This window comes from Cherax quadricarinatus, chromosome 35, assembly GCF_038502225.1.
Source record: "Cherax quadricarinatus isolate ZL_2023a chromosome 35, ASM3850222v1, whole genome shotgun sequence".
NCBI classification, from domain to species: Eukaryota; Metazoa; Arthropoda; class Malacostraca; order Decapoda; family Parastacidae; genus Cherax; species Cherax quadricarinatus.
In genome coordinates, this window is record NC_091326.1 from 1,029,085 (window position 1) to 1,049,609 (window position 20,525).

Here is a 20,525-nt window from a genome sequence, read left to right on the forward strand (position 1 = left end):
GTCCCTCTGTTGCTTCCCCTGCTGTCCCTTTGTTGCTTCCCCTGTTGTCCCTCTGTTGCCTCCCTTGTTGTCCTCTTTTGCTTCACCTGTTGTCCCTTTGTTGCTTCCACTGTTGTCCCTCTTTTGCTTCCTTTGTTGTCCCTCTGTTGCTTCCCCTGTTGTCCCTTTGTTGCTTCCCCTGTTGTCCTCTGTTGATTCCCCCTGTTGTCCCTCTGTTGCTTCCTCTGTTGTCAGTCTGTTGTTTCCTCTGCTGCTCTTCTGTTATTCCTCTGTTGTACCTTCATTGCTCACTTGTTTCCCCTTCTTCCTCTGTTGTTCTATTGCTCTTCAGTTGTTCCCCCGTTGTTCCTCTGTTGTTCTCCTTTGTTCCCATCACTCTCCAGGGACACCCATCACTCCCCAGGGACACCCATCACTCCCCAGGGACACCATCAATCCCCAGGGACACCCATCACTCCCCACTGGCACTCATCATTCCCCAGGGATACCAATCACTCCTCAAAGACACCCATCACTCCCTAGAGACACCCATCGCTCCTAAAAGACACCCATCACTCCCCAGGGATACCCATCACTCCCCACTGGCACCTATCACTCCCCAGGGACACCTATCACTCCCCAGAGACACCCATCACTCCTCAAAGACACCCATCACTCCCCACGGGCACCCATCGCTCCTCACGATCACCCATCACTCCCCAGTGACACCCATCACTCCCCACTGGCACTCATCACTCCCTAGGGACACCCATCACTCCTCAAAGACACCCATCACACCCCACGGGCACCCATCGCTCCACAGAGACACCCATCACTCCTCAAAGACACCCATCACTCCCCACGGGCACCCATCGCTCCCAACGATCACCCATCACTCCCCAGGGACACCCATCACTCCCCACTGGCACCCATCACTCTCCAGGGACACCTATCACTCCCCAGGGACACCATCACTCCCCACGGAGACCCATTACTCCCCAGGGACACCCATCACTCCTCAGGGACACCCATCACTCCCCAGGGACACCCATCACTCCCCACGATCACCCATCACTCCCCAGGGACACCATCAATCCCCAGGGACACCTATCACTCCCCACTGGCACTCATCACTCCCCAGGGACACCTGTCACTCCTCAAAGACACCCATCACTCCCCACGGGCACCCATCGCTACACAGAGACACCCATCACTCCTCAAAGACACCCATCACTCCCCACGGGCACCAACCGCTCCCCACGATCACCCATCACTCCCCAGGGACACCCATCACTCCTCACTGGCACCCATCACTCCCCAGGGACACCTATCACTCCCCAGAGACACCCATCACTCCCCAGGGACACCCATCACTCCCCACTGGCACCCATCACTCCCCAGGGACACCCATCACTCCTCAAAGACACCCATCACTCCCCACGGGCACCCATCGCTCCACAGAGACACCCATCACTCCTCAAAGACACCCATAACTCCCCAGGGACACCTATCACTCCCAAGAGACACCCATCACTCCTCAAAGACACCCATCACTCCTCAAAGACACCCATCACTCCCCACTGGCACCCATCACTCCTCAGGGACACCTATCACTCCCCAGAGGCACCCATCACTCTCCAGGGACACCCATCACTCCCCACTGGCACCCATCACTCCCCAGGGACACCTATCACTCCCCAGAGACACCCATCACTCCTCAAAGACACCCATCACTCCCCAGGGACACCCATCACTCCCCAGGGACATCCATCACTCCCCAGGGACACCATCAATTTCCAGGGACACCCATCACTCCCCACTGGCACTCATCATTCCCCAATGACACCTATCACTCCTCAAAGACACCCATCACTCCCCACGGGCACCCATCGCTCCACAGAGACACCCATCATTCCTCAAAGACACCCATCACTCCCCACGGGCACCCATCGCTCCTCACGATCACCCATCACTCCCCAAGGACACCCATCACTCCCCACTGGCACTCGTAACTCCCCAGGGACACCCATCAATCCCCAGAGACACCCATCACTCCTCAAAGACACCCATCACTCCCCACGGGCACCCATCGCTCCTCACGATCACCCATCACTCCCCAGGGACACCAATCACTCCCCACGGGCACTCATAACTCCCCAGGGACACCCATCACTCCCCAGAGACACCCATCACTCCTCAAAGACACCCATCACTCCCCACGGGCACCCATCGCTCCTCACGATCACCCATCACTCCCCAGGGACACCTATCACTCCCCAGAGGCACCCATCACTCCTCAAAGACACCCATCACTCCTCAAAGACACCCATCACTCCCCACTGGCACCCATCACTCCCCAGGGACACCTATCACTCCCCAGAGACACCCATCACTCCTCAAAGACACCCATCACTTCTCAAAGACACCCATCACTCCCCACTGGCACCCATCACTCCCCAGGGACACCTATCACTCCCCAGAGACACCCATCACTCCTCAAAGACACCCATCACTCCTCAAAGACACCCATCACTCCCCACTGGCACCCATCACTCCCCAGGGACACCTATCACTCCCCAGAGACACCCATCACTCCCCAGAGACACCCATCACTCCTCAAAGACACCCATCACTCCCCACTGGCACCCATAACTCCCCAGAGACACCTATCACTCCCCAGAGACACCCATCACTCCTCAAAGACACCCATCACTCCTCAAAGACACCCATCACTCCCCACTGGCACCCATCACTCCCCAGGGACACCTATCACTCCCCAGAGACACCCATCACTCCTCAAAGACACCCATCACTCCTCAAAGACACCCATCACTCCCCACTGGCACTCATCATTCCCCAGGGACACCTATCACTCCCCAGAGACACCCATCACTCCCCAGAGACACCCATCACTCCTCAAAGACACCCATCACTCCCCACTGGCACCCATCACTCCCCAGAGACACCTATCACTCCCCAGAGACACCCATCACTCCTCAAAGACACCCATCACTCCTCAAAGACACCCATCACTCCCCACTGGCACCCATCACTCCCCAGGGACACCTATCACTCCCCAGAGACACCCATCACTCCTCAAAGACACCCATCACTCCTCAAAGACACCCATCACTCCTCAAAGACACCCATCACTCCTCAAAGACACCTATCACTCCCCAGAGACACCCATCACTCCTCAAAGACACCCATCACTCCCCAGGGACACCCATCACTCCTCAAAGACACCCATCACTCCCCAGAGACACCCATCACTCCCCAGAGACACCCATCACTCCCCAGAGACACCCATCACTCCTCAAAGACACCCATCACTCCCCACTGGCACCCATCACTCCCCACTGGCACCCATCACTCCCCACTGGCACCCATCACTCCCCAGAGACATCTATCACTCCCCAGAGACACCCATCACTCCCCAGAGACACCCATCACTCCTCAAAGACACCCATTACTCCTCAAAGACACCCATCACTTCCCACTGGCACCCATCACTCCCCAGGGACACCTATCACTCACCAGACACCCATCACTCCCCAGAGACACCCATCACTCCCCAGAGACACCCATCACTCCTCAAAGACACCCATCACTCCTCAAAGACACCCATCACTCCCCAGAGACACCCATCACTCCTCAAAGACACCCATCACTCCTCACGATCATCCATCGACTTAAGTTGTTCAGTCTAAATAAGACTTTACCTGATATTTATCTAGATAAATACCAAGTATGTAGATTTACCAAGATAAATGTCACTTAAAGAGTTGTGGGGAGCAGGCAACATAAGTGTTATTGACTCGGTAACAGCTAAGCTTGAAACCCAGTAACCCTCCTCCAACATCCCCCATATACATTTATTTTGTTATTTACTTTCTAATTTTCACAGAATTACTGATAAAAACGCAAGAGTCAGTTTGCTTGACAAAAACATTCACTGTCAAAGAAGCCTAAAGTTAAGTCTATAAAACCTCATACATGTAAATGTATGGAAGAAATAAAATAAAACCCTTGACTGAGCGCTTTTATGTGTTGAAGACATGTGTGTAAACACCTGAAACTGCTCATGCTTTATTTAGTATTTTTACTATATATATATATATATATATATATATATATATATATATATATATATATATATATATATATATATATATATATATATATATATATATACATATATATATAGTTCCTTGATAATGTGAGACATCACGAAAGCGCTTGGAATTTCAGTGGTTGTTTTGCATATATAAGTATGTATGTAACATACATTTATGATGTATAATAAGTAAGAAAATAAAGAAATCTTCAAATATTTGTTGCCATGTATATTAATCAGTTGAATCACCCTCAGAATCATCAGCATTTAAGGAACTAAAACAAAACTGTTTATTGTGCAACCAACGTCCAGAAATACAATAAACATTATTAAAAAAAGTGGAAAAGAAGCTTTAAAAAAGTAAGATAAGCATTAAGTAGGAGGCCATTATTGTTATCGTGTATGACACCAGGTTATGACTGACCATGACACATCACACTGCTGCTTACACCATACATTATTGTTATCGTGTATGACACCAGGTTATGACTGACCATGACACATCACACTGCTGCTTACACCATACATTATTGTTATCGTGTATGACACCAGGTTATGACTGACCATGACACCACACTGCTGCTTACACCATACATTATTGTTATCGTGTATGACACCAGGTTATGACTGACCATGACACATCACACTGCTGCTTACACCATACATTATTGTTATCGTGTATGACACCAGGTTATGACTGACCATGACACCACACTGCTGCTTACATCATACATTATTGTTATCGTGTATGACACCAGGTTATTACTGACCATGACACCACACTGCTGCTTACATCATACATTATTGTTATCGTGTATGACACCAGGTTATTACTGACCATGACACCACACTGCTGCTTACACCATACATTATTGTTATCATGTATGACACCAGGTTATGACTGACCATGACACACCACACTGCTGCTTACACCATACATTATTGTTATCATGTATGACACTAGGTTATGACTGACCATGACACACCACACTGCTGCTTACACCATACATTATTGTTATAAAGTATTACACTAGGTTATGACTGACCATGACACACCACACTGCTGCTTACACCATACATTATTGTTATCGTGTATGACACAAGGTTATTACTGACCATGACACCACACTGCTGCTTACACCATACATTATTGTTATCGTGTATGACACAAGGTTATTACTGACCATGACACACCACACTGCTGCTTACACCATACATTATTGTTATCGTGTATGACACCAGGTTATTACTGACCATGACACACCACACTGCTGCTTACACTATATTATTATTATCGTTTATGACACAAGGTTATGACTGACCATGACACACCACACTGCTGCTTACACTGTACATTAGAGTTTTCATATATATTTAACAGGCTGGTGGTCTGCCACCGAGGCAAGGTGACCCGAAAAAACAAATACTTTCATCAAAATAAATCCTGTGGTATATATGTTACATGTTTTCTCTATTATTTTCATTATATTCTGTAGAACATAAATATAGAAAGGTTTACATGTGGGTAACTCCTATGTATTGGCAATTTGTTGATGCTATGGATGGATCAATACTGGCTTAGTTATAGGGATGATGGAGTGTAGAGGAGGTGAAGGTGGAGTGAAGGGAGAGGACGTGAAGGCTGTGCATTTGAGGAAGAGGTGTTGGTGGTGGTGATGATGGAAGTGGTGGTGACGGTGGTGGTGTAGTGCCTCCGACTGATGGAGGTAGTAATGGATGCCGTGAAGGTGGTAGAGAGGTTTGGGAAGCTGGAGGTAGAGATGAATGTTGTCCTCAGCGGAGTTTGCGCGTGACTGAGTGATCTTCCTCTGGTTTCATGAACCACTTGTCATCAAGGTCCTCCACTACCTCACACTGCAGTAAAGCTGAGTCCTCAACCTGCACACAACACTCACATTACTCAGCAATAACAACTCATGTTATCACGGTTGATTCACTTTTCAACGCACACAATACAAATGAAAACGAGGGGTTTCGGTCCCCTTGGACCATCGTCAGTAAGTTTATTCAGGTATACACAAATACAGTTACAAAGATTATCATACATAGCAACATATGTTTAAAGAATCTAGGATAGCCCAAAAAAGTCAAGTCCCCGACTTTAATATACTCCACGACGGACCCAAACCTCATCTGGTTTTCAAATCTAATTTTCAATAATAATAATAATAATAATAATAATATTATTATTATTATTATTGTTATATAAATGAAAACCAAGATTTTTATTCTAATAGATTTCCTGGAATCTGAATTAGTTAATATCCACCTCAGTATAAGTGAGTAAACACATGCACACACCTTCTTGAGTGGAGTGTACTGTGGGTGGTGGTGTTGCTTGTAAGGGTTGTTGGAACGCTTGTTGAATGCCACAATGAAGACCCAGCGACGATTATCAGAGCTGTTCTGGTCGGAGGTGTGAAGGAGGTTACAATGGAAGAACAGTATGTCCCCCGCCTTCATCTCCACATATATGTGCTCCAGTACCTTCTGTGCCTGCGTCAGAGTGAGAGCACAAGGATTAGTGACGCATATGTCTGTTCCAGCGCCTGCTGCGTCTTCGTCAGGGTGATAGCCTGTCTCTTAAGAAACATACTGTAGTGTGGCAATGTAGTGTGCGGATGTGGATCATTACAGTATGCTGTGGGGAAATAATTTATATGTTCACTACAAGTAGTTTACATTATAGATGAAAGCATGGAGAAGATGCCTCAAGGGAAAGAAAGAAGGCAGAAAAATGTTTACATGTACGAGGGACGGTAACAGGAAGGAACCACGAGTCATTAAATAAGACATTGAAAGACGTTGCTTACATACATACGAATATGTACAGTCACGTTGTTATAAACTACATCACCTCAATCAAGTTTGTCGTCTTGAGGAAATGAATCAGCGACTCGACGATGTTTGGGGGATCGTCTGTAAAGGATGGTGAACGGAATGTGGTTGTGTTCAGAGAGACGGAGAGGACCACGAGAAGCATGGTAGAGGGAGTAGGTGGAATGGAGAAGCTTCTGCTTCAGGAACATGTCGAAAGAAAATGACAAGCGATGCTTTGGAAGTGTGTTAGGTAGACAGAGTTAAGGAGGCTTCTAACAGGCATAACATCCATACGAAGATTAATACATTATTAGAAGGACCAATCCGCAGTCGTAAGTCTGAAATTATTTAAAACAACCAGGTTGACCCACTCACTTTGAGAGAAAAATTTGAATGATATACTGTGGGAAGGAGGAAGTTGTGTGCATAGATATGTGGGACGGGATGACCCTTCCAGTGACACATGGGACGACACTTAGCGTGGATCACGAAACGACCCTTCCGGGGGCTCTTGGGATGACTCCATTCCCGCAGCTCACACGTTGCCACAGAAGGTATAATGATTCTTCGCCAAAGAAAGCAGTGGTCCTGGCTCCCGGGAAAACCAAGACATTCTTACGACCTCTGAGACAGAATTAGCGAGGGTATCTTCCCGGTCATTGCCGAAGATGTTACAAGGACCAGGTACCACGATCATGATGATGAACATGACACATGAGGTAAGCTAATTATTAGTTACGTTGCTCAGTATCTCATGTGAGATACTGAGCAACATTCAGGAAGAATATCTCACAAATGTGGGCTGGGAGCCAGCACTTTCCCTTGACGAACTAGTGGAAGCTAAAGCGTCAGTGGCTTGAGCCATGGTCTCCCATTTACAGGGTTTACCCCAGTTAATCGCGCCAACCCAGGGTAACTTACTAGTTGTCCTGTGGTGGCCACCTGCCAAACTATAAAGGCTAGCGATATGTCAGGTTCGATTGATCTGAGTTCTCCCAAACAAACTCTTCGCAGTGCAACCCAGTATCTTTTGACAAGTCAATTACACAATTAATGGGCCCGGCATAAACTGTATACAATTTACTGCAAAGATAAACATTATATATTAACGATACAGTGCATATATAACCTCGGAATGTAAAAAAATAAAGCGTAAATAACACATATGTTATTAGAATATTATACTGGTCCATTACTCTGGTTGCAACAAGAATGTTTACAGTTCACACAGGGTATACACTCATAGTTTACTTTATTTTTTTTTTCAGGGATGATAAGAAACTTTGGGTCAGCACCTACCTGCTGCTCCACTCTCTCTGGGTCAGCACCTACCTGCTCCACTCTCTCTGGGTCAGCACCTACCTGCTCCACTCTCTCTGGGTCAGCACCTACTTGCTCCACTCTCTCTGGGTCAGCACCTACCTGCTCCACTCTCTCTGGGTCAGCACCTACCTGCTCCACTCTCTCTGGGTCAGCACCTACCTGCTCCACTCTCTCTGGGTCAGCACCTACCTGCTCCACTCTCTCTCTGTCAGCACCTACTTCCTCCACTCTCTCTGGGTCAGCACCGACCTGCTCCACTCTCTCTGGCTCAGCACCTACCTGCTCCACTCTCTCTGGGTCAGCACCTACCTGCTCCACTCTCTCTGGGTCAGCACCTACCTGCTCCACTCTCTCTGGGTCAACACCTACCTGGTCCACTCTCTCTGGGTCATCACCTACCTGCTCCACTCTCTCTGGGTCAGCATCTACCTGCTCCACTCTCTCTGGGTCAGCATCTACCTGCTCCACTCTCTCTGGGTCAGCATCTACGTGCTCCACTCTCTCTGGGTCAGCACCTACCTGATCCACTCTCTCTGGGTCAGCACCTATCTGCTCCACTCTCTCTGGGTCAGCACCTACCTGATCCACTCTCTCTGGGTCAGCACCTACCTGATCTACTCTCTTTGGGTCAGCACCTACCTGATCCACTCTCTCTGGGTCAGCACCTACCTGATCCACTCTCTCTGGGTCAGCACCTACCTGCTCCACTCTCTCTGGGTCAGCACCTACTTACTCCACTCTCTCTGGGTCAGCACATACCTGATCCACTCTCTCTGGGTCAGCACCTACCTGCTCCACTCTCTCTGGGTCAGCACCTACATGCTCCACTCTCTCTGGGTCAGCACCTACCTGCTCCACTCTTTCTGGGTCAGCACCTACGTGCTCCGCTCTCTCTGGGTCAGCATCTACCTGCTCCACTCTCTCTGGGTCAGCACCTACCTGATCCACTCTCTCTGGGTCAGCACCTACCTTCTCCACTCTCTCTGGGTCAGCATCTACCTGGTCCACTCTCTCTGGGTCAGCATCTACCTGCTCCACTCTCTCTGGGTCAGCATCTACCTGCTCCACTCTCTCTGGGTCAGCACCTACCTGCTCCACTCTCTCTGGGTCAGCATCTACCTGGTCCACTCTCTCTGGTTCAGCATCTACCTGGTCCACTCTCTCTGGGTTAACACTTACTGGCTCCATTCTCTCTGGTTCAGCATTTACCTGGTCCACTCTCTCTGGGTTAACTCCTACCTGCTCCACTCTCTCTGGGTTAACTCCTACCTGCTCCACTCTCTCTGGGTTAACTCCTACCTGCTCCACTCTCTCTGGGTCAGCACCTACCTGCTCTACTTTCTCTGGGTTAACTCCTACCTGCTCCACTCTCTCTGGGTTAACTCCTACCTGCTCCATTCTCTCTGGGTCAGCACCTCGCTGCTCCACTCTCTCTGGGTCAGCATCTACCTGCTCCACTCCCTCTGGGTTAACTCCTACCTGCTCCACTCTCTCTGGGTTAACTCTTACCTGCTCCACTCTCTCTGGGTTAGCACCTATCTGCTCCACTCTCTCTGGGTCAGCACCTATCTGCTCCACTCTCTCTGGGTTAACACCTACCTGCTCCACTCTCTCTGGGTTAGCACCTACTTGCTCCACTCTCTCTGGGTTAGCACGTACTTGCTCCACTCTCTCTGGGTTAGCACCTACCTGCTCCACTCTCCCTGGGTTAACATCTACCTGCTCCACTCTCTCTGCGTTAACACCTACCTGCTCCACTCTCTCTGGGTCAGCACCTACCTGTTCCACTCTCTCAGGGTTAACACCTACCTGCTCCATTCTCTCTGGGTTAACGTTTACCTGCTCCACTCTTTCTGGGTTAACGCCTACCTGCTCAACTCTCTCTGGGTCAGCATCTACTTGCTCCACTCTCTCTGGGTCAGCACCTACCTGCTCCACTCTCTCTGGGTCAGCGCCTACCTGCTCCACTCTTTCTGGGTTAACACCTACCTGCTCCACTCTCTCTGGGTCAGCATCTACTTGCTCCACTCTCTCTGGGTCAGCACCTACCTGCTCCACTCTCTCTGGGTCAGCATCTACCTGCTCCACTCTCTCTGGGTCAGCATCTACCTGGTCCACTCTCTCTGGGTTAACACTTACTGGCTCCACTCTCTCTGGGTCAGCATCTACCTGGTCCACTCTCTCTGGGTTAACACTTACTGGCTCCACTCTCTCTGTGTCAGCATCTACCTGGTCCACTCTCTCTGGGTTAACTCCTACCTGCTCCACTCTCTCTGGGTTAACTCCTACCTGCTCCACTCTCTCTGGGTTAACTCCTACCTGCTCTACTTTCTCTGGGTTAACTCCTACCTGCTTCACTCTCTCTGGGTTAACTCCTACCTGCTCCATTCTCTCTTGGTCAGCACCTCTCTGGTCCACTCTCTCTGGGTCAGCATCTACCTGCTCCACTCTCTCTGGGTTAACTCCTACCTGCTCCACTCTCTCTGGGTTAGCACCTACCTGCTCCACTCTCTCTGGGTCAGCACCTACCTGCTCCACTCTCTCTGGGTCAGCACCTACTTGCTCCACTCTCTTTGGGTCAGCATCTACCTGGTCCACTCTCTCTGGGTCAGCATCTACCTGCTCCACTCTCTCTGGGTCAGCATCTTACTGTTCCACTCTCTCTGGGTCAGCACCTACCTGCTCCACTCTCTCTGGGTCAGCATCTACCTGCTCCACTCTCTCTGGGTCAGCATCTACCTGGTCCACTCTCTCTGGGTTAACACTTACTGGCTCCACTCTCTCTGGGTCAGCATTTACCTGGTCCACTCTCTCTGGGTTAACTCCTACCTGCTCCACTCTCTCTGGGTTAACTGCTACCTGCTCCACTCTCTCTGGGTTAACTCCTACCTGCTCCACTCTCTCTGGGTCAGCACCTATCAGCTCCACTCTCTCTGGGTCAGCACCTACCTGCTCTACTTTCTCTGGGTTAACTCCTACCTGCTCCACTCTCTCTGGGTTAACTCCTACCTGCTCCATTCTCTCTGGGTCAGCACCTATCTGCTCCATTCTCTCTGGGTCAGCATCTACCTGGTCCACTCTCTCTGGGTTAACACTTACTGGCTCCACTCTCTCTGGGTCAGCATTTACCTGGTCCACTCTCTCTGGGTTAACTCCTACCTGCTCCACTCTCTCTGGGTTAACTGCTACCTGCTCCACTCTCTCTGGGTTAACTCCTACCTGCTCCACTCTCTCTGGGTCAGCACCTATCAGCTCCACTCTCTCTGGGTCAGCACCTACCTGCTCTACTTTCTCTGGGTTAACTCCTACCTGCTCCACTCTCTCTGGGTTAACTCCTACCTGCTCCATTCTCTCTGGGTCAGCACCTATCTGCTCCATTCTCTCTGGGTCAGCATTTACCTGGTCCACTCTCTCTGGGTTAACTCCTACCTGCTCCACTCTCTCTGGGTTAACTGCTACCTGCTCCACTCTCTCTGGGTTAACTCCTACCTGCTCCACTCTCTCTGGGTTAACTGCTACCTGCTCCACTCTCTCTGGGTTAACTCCTACCTGCTCCACTCTCTCTGGGTCAGCACCTATCAGCTCCACTCTCTCTGGGTCAGCATCTACCTGCTCCATTCTCTCTGGGTCAGCACCTATCTGCTCCATTCTCTCTGGGTCAGCATTTACCTGGTCCACTCTCTCTGGGTTAACTCCTACCTGCTCCACTCTCTCTGGGTTAACTGCTACCTGCTCCACTCTCTCTGGGTTAACTCCTACCTGCTCCACTCTCTCTGGGTCAGCACCTATCAGCTCCACTCTCTCTGGGTCAGCACCTACCTGCTCCACTCTCTCTGGGTTAGCACCTATCTGCTCCACTCTCTCTGGGTCAGCACCTATCTGCTCCACTCTCTCTGGGTTAACACCTACCTACTCCACTCTCTCTGGGTTAGCACCTACTTGCTCCACTCTCTCTGGGTTAGCACGTACTTGCTCCACTCTCTCTGGGTCAGCACCTACCTGCTCCACTCTCTCTGGGTTAGCACCTACTTGCTCCACTCTCAATGGGTTAACATCTACCTGCTCCACTCTCTCTGTGTTAATACCTACCTGCTCTACTCTCTCTGGGTCAGCACCTACCTGTTCCACTCTCTCTGGGTTAACACCTACCTGCTCCATTCTCTCTGGGTTAACGCTTACCTGCTCCACCCTCTCTGGGTCAGCACCTACATGCTCCACTCTTTCTGGGTTAACACCTACCTGCTCCACTCTCTCTGGGTCAGCACCTACCTACTCCACTCTCTCTGGGTCAGCACCTACCTGTTTCACTCTCTCTGGGTTAACACCTACCTGCTCCATTCTCTCTGGGTTAACGCTTACCTGCTCCACTCTTTCTTGGTTAACGCCTACCTGCTCCACTCTCTTTGGGTCAGCGCTTACCTGCTCCACACTTTCTGGGCTAACACCTACGTGCTCCACTCTCTCTGGGTCAGCACCTACATGCTCCACTCTTTCTGGGTTAACACCTACCTGCTCCACTCTCTCTGTGTCAGCACCTACCTACTCCACTATCTCTGGGTCAGCACCTACCTGCTCCACTATCTCTGGGTCAGCACCTACGTGCTCCACTATCTCTGGGTCAGCACCTACCTGCTTCACTCTTTCTGGGTCAGCATCTACCTGCTCCACTATCTCTGGGTCAGCACCTACCTGCTCCACTCTCTCTGGGTCAGCACCTACCTGCTTCACTCTTTCTGGGTCAGCATCTACCTGCTCCACTATCTCTGGGTCAGCACCTACCTGCTCCACTCTCTCTGGGTCAGCACCAAGCTGGTCAGCAATATCAAGGTGCTCAACACGTCCCATCTTGTGTGACCCCCGCAGCACCTGCAGGCACCCGTTGCTCCTGTCAGTGGCGTCGATGGGAATGAAGACAGAGGTCATATCAGGGTAGAGACAGCCGTTCCTGTACCAGTAGCTGATGTGGCAAACAAGAAAGCGATAAAAGGTGAATCTCGGCTTCTGTATCTTTAAAACAGAAGTATATGAATTACTCTCTCTCCAAAAACAGTCTGGTTGGTCCCAGCTTAACTGATGCAGATATATTGTCTTGCTTATACATGTCAAATTATTACACTTTTTCAAGGTCAATAATGAGGGACATAGGAATTACCTGTTTGGTTATTCTAAAATCAATCACTGACGCTGTGAGATCCAACAAGGACAGAATTTACCACCTTTTTGCGAGGTTAGGCACTTGTTTACATAAATTATAGTTATGTTAAAGCTTCTATATATATGTGAGAAAACGAAGTTAAAACATATAGGTTTGAAAATTTAGACGCTAAGCTCACAAAAAAATAAAAAGCTAAAAGAGGTTAGCAAATATAGCACTAAATCAATTCCTGGTCTTAAATGAAACTTAGAATTTGAACGAAACTGTGAAAAGAGTAGACGAGAGTATCTAAGGAAAATCTTCTGTAATCCTGTGGAACCTTTATCTTTGTGAAGGAACTCCGGCTCAACACTACGACAAAGAATCTTGCTGAGGTAATAGTACAAAAGCAATAGAAAATTCCTTCCTGGGGTTATATCAAAACTAAAAGTGATAAATTGAAGGAATGGTCAAAAACACTAATGAATGGCATATCTGAAGAGAGGGATGTTAGATACAGAGGCCAACAACAAGAACTTACACGCTACTGATGTTACATACAGAGGTCAACAGCAAGAACTTACAGGCTACTGATGTGAGATACAGTAGTCAACAACAAGAACTTACAGGCTACTGATGTTACATACAGAGGTCAACAGCAAGAACTTACAGGCTACTGATGTGAGATACAGTAGTCAACAACAAGAACTTACAGGCTACTGATGTTACATACAGAGGTCAACAGCAAGAACTTACAGGCTACTGATGTGAGATACAGTAGTCAACAACAAGAACTTACAGGCTACTGATGTTACATACAGAGGTCAACAACAAGAACTTACAGGCTACTGATGTGAGATCATTTTCTAGAGTATCGTTGTTTCTGTTAAGTTTTATGTACTCAAAGAATGTACTCAAAGAATGCCAGTCATATTGTAAAATGAAAGAAAGTGAAGACCAACCGAAGACAGGTTCCTTTTCTTCGTGGCAGAGTCAATCTTGTTGCTGTTTGATACGGTATGGAAAAAGAGACAAATGAAGTATAATACAGTCCTTTATTGACAACGTTTCGCCCACACAGTGGGCCCACTGTGTGGGAGAAACAGTCAATAAAGGATCGCGTTTTTCCATAGTGTCGGTATTTTATACTATTAATTTCCACTGATACGGCATAATTGGAAGGTACTGCAGCCACATCCAGGGAATTACAAAGACTTGCATTATCTCCGTTAGGGTTAGATTGTGATAAACGGTTATTGTTCAAGACAGGTAAACACACAGGCAGACTAACCCATAGTCCTGATGCCAGAGGAAGGTGCCTCCCGTCCTAGCTTCCTTCATAATCAATTTAGTGTGATAGTGGTAAACTTCTCCATCCAACACCTGTCATGGAGACAATATTGTTATCCACACAGTCATGTGACACAACACGTGGTATCGTACCTATATAATTCCTTCCCATTAAAAGGCTGTTTTGAAGCATTTTGAAAAGTATTATATTAAGCATATGTATCGTATAAAAATTATAACTATTTAGCGTGGTTTTGAGAGAGAGAGAGAAGACAGAGAAGACCTGTTCAACGGTGTTGACAACTCTATGTGTTCTGGCCAATATTCCTGTAATGTCTCGTCCAGGGTGGTTCCACAAAGTCATCTTATTGGTTCTGTTCTTGCCGTCATTGATGGTGTAGGTGAATTGCGTCACTCCCTTAGGGTTCTCCAGGGCCGCCTTCACCTTCTTTACTTCCTCCATGTTCAACATTTGCCTGAAGGACATGTTCTTCTCAACTCCTTCAAGTAAGATTAGGAAGATAGCAATATACAACTGCACATATAAATATACAAAACACCTGCAAATTTCTACATAAGGAAATGAATGCAAACTTGGACCATGTAACATTATATGACCATTGTTGTCAGTCACAGATCCGAGGCAATATCCAAATGTTAACATAACTTTTTTCCAATAGACAGAAATCCACTGATGCTGGAGTGAGGGTCAGAACAAATTAACATTTAGTATCATATAAAAGCATAACAGTGGCAGAACTAGAACGTTAGATACTTCAAGGGGCGACTCAGATTATTTTTCCCTTCCTTGCGTTGTTTGCGCTCTCAGTCACCTGACAGTAATGTGTTGGTGCCTAAAACACATGACTGAACTTATTAACAGTGAAGAAAATTAGAAACTCCTCTGAGTACCCACCTGACGAGGATGTATCCGTTCCTGTCATACGCTTCCTTCATCTCCTGAGTGACCTTCCAAGAAGCTGGGTCGTAAGTGAAGATGGAGTCTGAGAAACAACCAGACCATTATTATTATTATTGAGCAATTTTAAGCCCGTATGGGTCAACCACACACACACAGACACAGACACACACAGAGGAATTGACAAGGTGGACAAAGACAGGATGTTCCAGAGATGGGACACAGCAACAAGGGGATACAGTTGGAAGTTGAAGACACAGATGAGTCACAGGGATGTTAGGAAGTACTTCTTCAGCCACAGAGTAGTCAGGAAGTGGAATAGTTTGGGAAGCGATGTAGTGGAGGCAGGATCCATACATAGCTTTAAGCAGAGGTATGATAAAGCTCACGGTTCAGGGAGAGTGACCTAGTAGCGACCAGTGAAGAGGAGGAGCCAGGAGCTAGGACTCGACCACTGCAACCTCAACTAGGTGAGTATACACACATGCACACACACACACACACACACACACACACACACACACACACACACACACACACACACACACACACACACACACACACACACACACACAGCAGCTGTCATGGAATCGTTCAGGACCCTGTAGACTGTGTACGTTAGTCCCATCTTGGAGTATGCGGCACCAGTTTGGAACCCACACCTAACCAAGCATGTAAAGAAACTAGAGAAAGTGCAAAGGTTTGCAACAAGACTAGTCCCGGAGCTAAGGGGTATGTCCGACGAGGAGAGATTAACGGAAATCGACCTGACGACACTGGAGGACAGGAGAGATAGGGGGATATGATAACGACATATAAAATACTGAGAGGAATCGACAGGGTGGACAGAGACAGGATGTTCCAAAGATGGGACACAGCAAGAAGGGGTCACAATTGGAAGTTAACGACTCAGATGAATCAGAGGGATGTTAAGAAATATTTCTTCAGTCAGAGAGTTGTCAGGAAGTGGAATAGCCTGGGAAGTGATATAGTGGAGGCAGGATCCATACATAGCTTTAAGAAGAGGTATAATAAAGCTCATGGAGCAGGGAGAGAGTGGACCTAGTAGCGATCAGTGAAGAGGCGGGGCCAGGAGCTGTGACTCGACCCCTGCAACCACAACTAGGTGAGTACACACACACAAATCACCAAAATTTATGAGAACTGGGAGAAGGTGCAAAACATTAAAATAATTCACTCTTAATTACATTTAAATGAGAAACGAGCTGTAATAATGACCTAAAACGTCTTTATTACATATTAATGAGAGTAATAAAAGTTAAGCTGGTGAATTAAAAATTACGACAATTTATTTGAATATTTTACAACGATAAATATTTGTCTAGATGGCGCCTAAGAAATATATTGATTTTCAAAAGCACTAATTAATAGTGCTATTGAAACTCCATTTAAATAACCAGAACAAGATTCAGTTGGTTTATTAGACTTTAAAATCCTCGACTACAAGTGGGTCATTAAGGCTGTTAATCACCTGCACATTAACTTAAGAAGATTTTAACCATGGCTGTTTGCCAATATTATTTGGTAATTTAGTGAAGAATTAATATAATATTTATGTAAGTTATGGGTGGAGTGTGGAGACTTGTTCTTACGTCAGCCAAGAATATGTTTCACGCTCCACTTGATTCATTATGCGGTATATGTTAACAAAGTTTACACTCCTGTTAGGACACTCTGGGCTGAGGTGTTGCTGAGACACACAGGACTGAAGTGTTGTTAGGGACACTCTGGGCTGAGGTGTTGCTGAGACACACAGGACTGAAGTGTTGTTAGGGACACTCTGGGCTGTGTTGCTGAGACACACAGGACTGAAGTGTTGTTAGGGACACTCTGGGCTGAGGTGTTGCTGAGACACACAGGACTGAAGTGTTGTTAGGGACACTCTGGGCTGTGTTGCTGAGACACACAGGACTGAAGTGTTGTTAGGGACACTCTGGGCTGAGGTGTTGCTGAGACACACAGGACTGAAGTGTTGTTAGGGACACTCTGGGCTGAGGTGTTGCTGAGACACACAGGACTGAAGTGTTGTTAGGGACACTCTGGGCTGAGGTGTTGCTGAGACACACAGGACTGAAGTGTTGTTAGGGACACTCTGGGCTGAGGTGTTGCTGAGACACACAGGACTGAAGTGTTGTTAGGGACACTCTGGGCTGAGGTGTTGCTGAGACACACAAGACTGAAGTGTTGTTAGGGACACTCTGGGCTGAGGTGTTGCTGAGACACACAGGACTGAAGTGTTGTTAGGGACACTCTGGGCTGAGGTGTTGCTGAGACACACAGGACTGAAGTGTTGTTAGGGACACTCTGGGCTGAGGTGTTGCTGAGACACACAGGACTGAAGTGTTGTTAGGGACACTCTGGGCTGAGGTATTGCTGAGACACACAGGACTGAAGTGTTGTTAGGGACACTCTGGGCTGAGGTGTTGCTGAGACACACAGGACTGAAGTGTTGTTAGGGACACTCTGGGCTGAGGTGTTGCTGAGACACACAGGACTGAAGTGTTGTTAGGGACACTCTGGGCTGAGGTGTTGCTGAGACACACAGGCCTGAAGTGTTGTTAGGGACACTCGGAGCTGAGGTGTTGCTGAGACACACAGGACTGAAGTGTTGTTAGGGACACTCTGGGCTGAGGTATTGCTGAGACACACAGGACTGAAGTGTTGTTAGGGACACTCTGGGCTGAGGTGTTGCTGAGACACACAGGACTGAAGTGTTGTTAGGGACACTCTAGGCTGAGGTATTGCTGAGACACACAGGACTGAAGTGTTGTTAGGGACACTCTGGGCTGAGGTGTTGCTGAGACACACAGGACTGAAGTGTTGTTAGGGGCACTCTGGGCTGAGGTGTTGCTGAGACACACAGGACTGAAGTGTTGTTAGGGACACTCTAGGCTGAGGTGTTGCTGAGACACACAGGACTGAAGTGTTGTTAGGGACACTCTGGGCTGAGGTGTTGCTGAGACACAGGACTGAAGTGTTGTTAGGGACACTCTGGGCTGAGGTGTTGCTGAGACACACAGGACTGAAGTGGTGTTAGGGACACTCTGGGCTGAGGTATTGCTGAGACACACACGACTGAAGTGTTGTTAGGGACACTCTGGGCTGAGGTGTTGCTGAGACACACAGGACTGAAGTGTTGTTAGGGACACTGGGCTGAGGTGTTGCTGAGACACACAGGACTGAAGTGTTGTTAGGGACACTCTGGGCTGAGGTGTTGCTGAGACACACAGGACTGAAGTGTTGTTAGGGACACTCTGGGCTGAGGTGTTGCTGAGACACACAGGACTGAAGTGTTGTTAGGGACACTCTGGGCTGAGGTGTTGCTGAGACACACAGGACTGAAGTGTTGTTAGGGACACTCTGGGCTGAGGTGTTGCTGAGACACACAGGACTGAAGTGCTGTTAGGGACACTCGGGACTGAGGTGTTGCTGAGACACACAGGACTGAAGTGTTGTTAGGGACACTCGGGACTGAGGTGTTGCTGAGACACACAGGACTGAAGTGTTGTTAGGGACACTCGGGACCGAGGTGTTGCTGAGACACAGGACTGAAGTGCTGTTAGGGACACTCGGGACTTAGGTGTTGCTGAGACACACAGGACTGAAGTGTTGTTAGGGATACTCGGGACCGAGGTGTTGCTGAGACACACAGGACTGAAGTGCTGTTAGGGACACTCGGGAACGAGGTGTTGCTGAGACACACAGGACTGAAGTGTTGTTAGGAACACTCGGGACTGAGGTGCTGCTGAGACACACAGGACTGAAGTGTTGTTAGGAACACTCGGGGCTAAGGTGTTACTGAACACTCAGGACTGAGGTGTTACTGATCACTCATGACTGAGGTGTTACTGAACACTCAGGACTGAGGTGTTACTGAACACTCAGGACTGAGGTGTTACTGAACACTCATGACTGAGGTGTTACTGAACACTCAGGAATGAGGTGTTACTGAACACTCAGGACTGAGGTGTTATTGAACACTCAGGACTGAGGTGTTACTGAACACTCAGGACTGAGTTGTTACTGAACACTCAGGACTGAGGTGTTACTGAACACTCAGGACTGAGGTGTTACTGAACACTCAGGACTGAGGTGTTACTGAACACTCAGGACTGAAGTGTTACTGAACACTCAGGACTAACATCCAGGTTCCTATTTACTGCTAGATGACCAGTGGTTACACGTGTAAGGAGACTTTCATATCTCACCCTGTTTAGGATGCCATCCACATCAACCAACACCCAAGTACTTATTTTTTGCAAGGTTAAGAGGGCCATTAGGTATAAGGAGACTTCTACCCAGAACAACATGAAACACAAGATACCAGTGAGACAAAACTCCTTACCTGCCATGTTGTCAGATGGTAGTGAGCACCAGATGCTTGTAGGCTGGTTTCTGCTGATGGTATTTTAGAGATAGTGGTGGGAGAATGAGAGAGAAGAGTGTGTGTTGGTGCGGTGGTGAGGGAGGAGCCAGATAGTGTGTGTGTGGCAGACAACAATATGGGAAGCTGTCCTATGCACTAGCGTCGTTGTCAAGGTCATTTTCTCACACCAGCCTCTCTCTCTCTCTTTCTTTCTACCTCTCTCTCTTTCTTAGCATAAACTAGTTTGAAGAAACAAGCACAGCGCTTTGAGGTTAATGTCCTAGAATTACATTACAAAATTGATATCGTTTCTGGATTTCAGTATTCAAAATCTCAAGGGATGAAACACTACCTTTTATTGGTATGATGCTGGCCGGTAAGTGTACTTCAGTACAGTGATAACGACCATTCAAGGTCCATTCTTATCTCACGTAACATTTTTCAAGCCATATATATTCACACACACACGTGTGTGTGTAGACTCATTTCCTTGGATTAAGAACCAACCAGTATCAAGGTACCCCCACCGAGGTCC

The 20,525-nt window shown here is 48.0% G+C and overlaps 1 protein-coding gene across 2 annotated transcripts; it reads right to left on the reverse strand.

The window, feature by feature from the left end:
* Window positions 1–4,304: 4,304 nt before the first annotated feature.
* LOC128695181 (L-proline trans-4-hydroxylase-like) lies at window positions 4,305–20,171 on the reverse strand. Of its 2 annotated transcripts, none has more exons than XM_070091275.1 (7): window positions 19,970–20,171; window positions 15,601–15,688; window positions 14,968–15,185; window positions 14,686–14,777; window positions 13,040–13,217; window positions 6,419–6,613; window positions 4,305–5,995 (listed from the first exon to the last, which is right to left on the reverse strand). In XM_070091275.1, the coding sequence occupies exons 2-7, from the start codon at window positions 15,626–15,628 to the stop codon at window positions 5,891–5,893; spliced, it is 816 nt and encodes a 271-aa protein (XP_069947376.1). In that variant the 5' UTR covers window positions 15,629–15,688; window positions 19,970–20,171; the 3' UTR covers window positions 4,305–5,890. The 2 variants fall into 2 exon arrangements, with proteins under 2 accessions (XP_069947376.1, XP_069947374.1); XM_070091273.1 differs by having other exon boundaries at window positions 14,968–15,160; window positions 19,970–20,163.
* Window positions 20,172–20,525: the final 354 nt, after the last annotated feature.

Excerpts from the sequence above, each read along its gene's own strand:
- LOC128695181 (XM_070091273.1), bottom strand. Across the intron at positions 13,218-14,685 it reads CTCTGGCATCAGGACTATGG|CTACTGGTACAGGAACGGCT; the intron begins GTTAGTCTGCCT and ends TTGCCACATCAG. Across the intron at positions 5,996-6,418 it reads AGTACACTCCACTCAAGAAG|GTTGAGGACTCAGCTTTACT; the intron begins GTGTGTGCATGT and ends TGTTGTGTGCAG.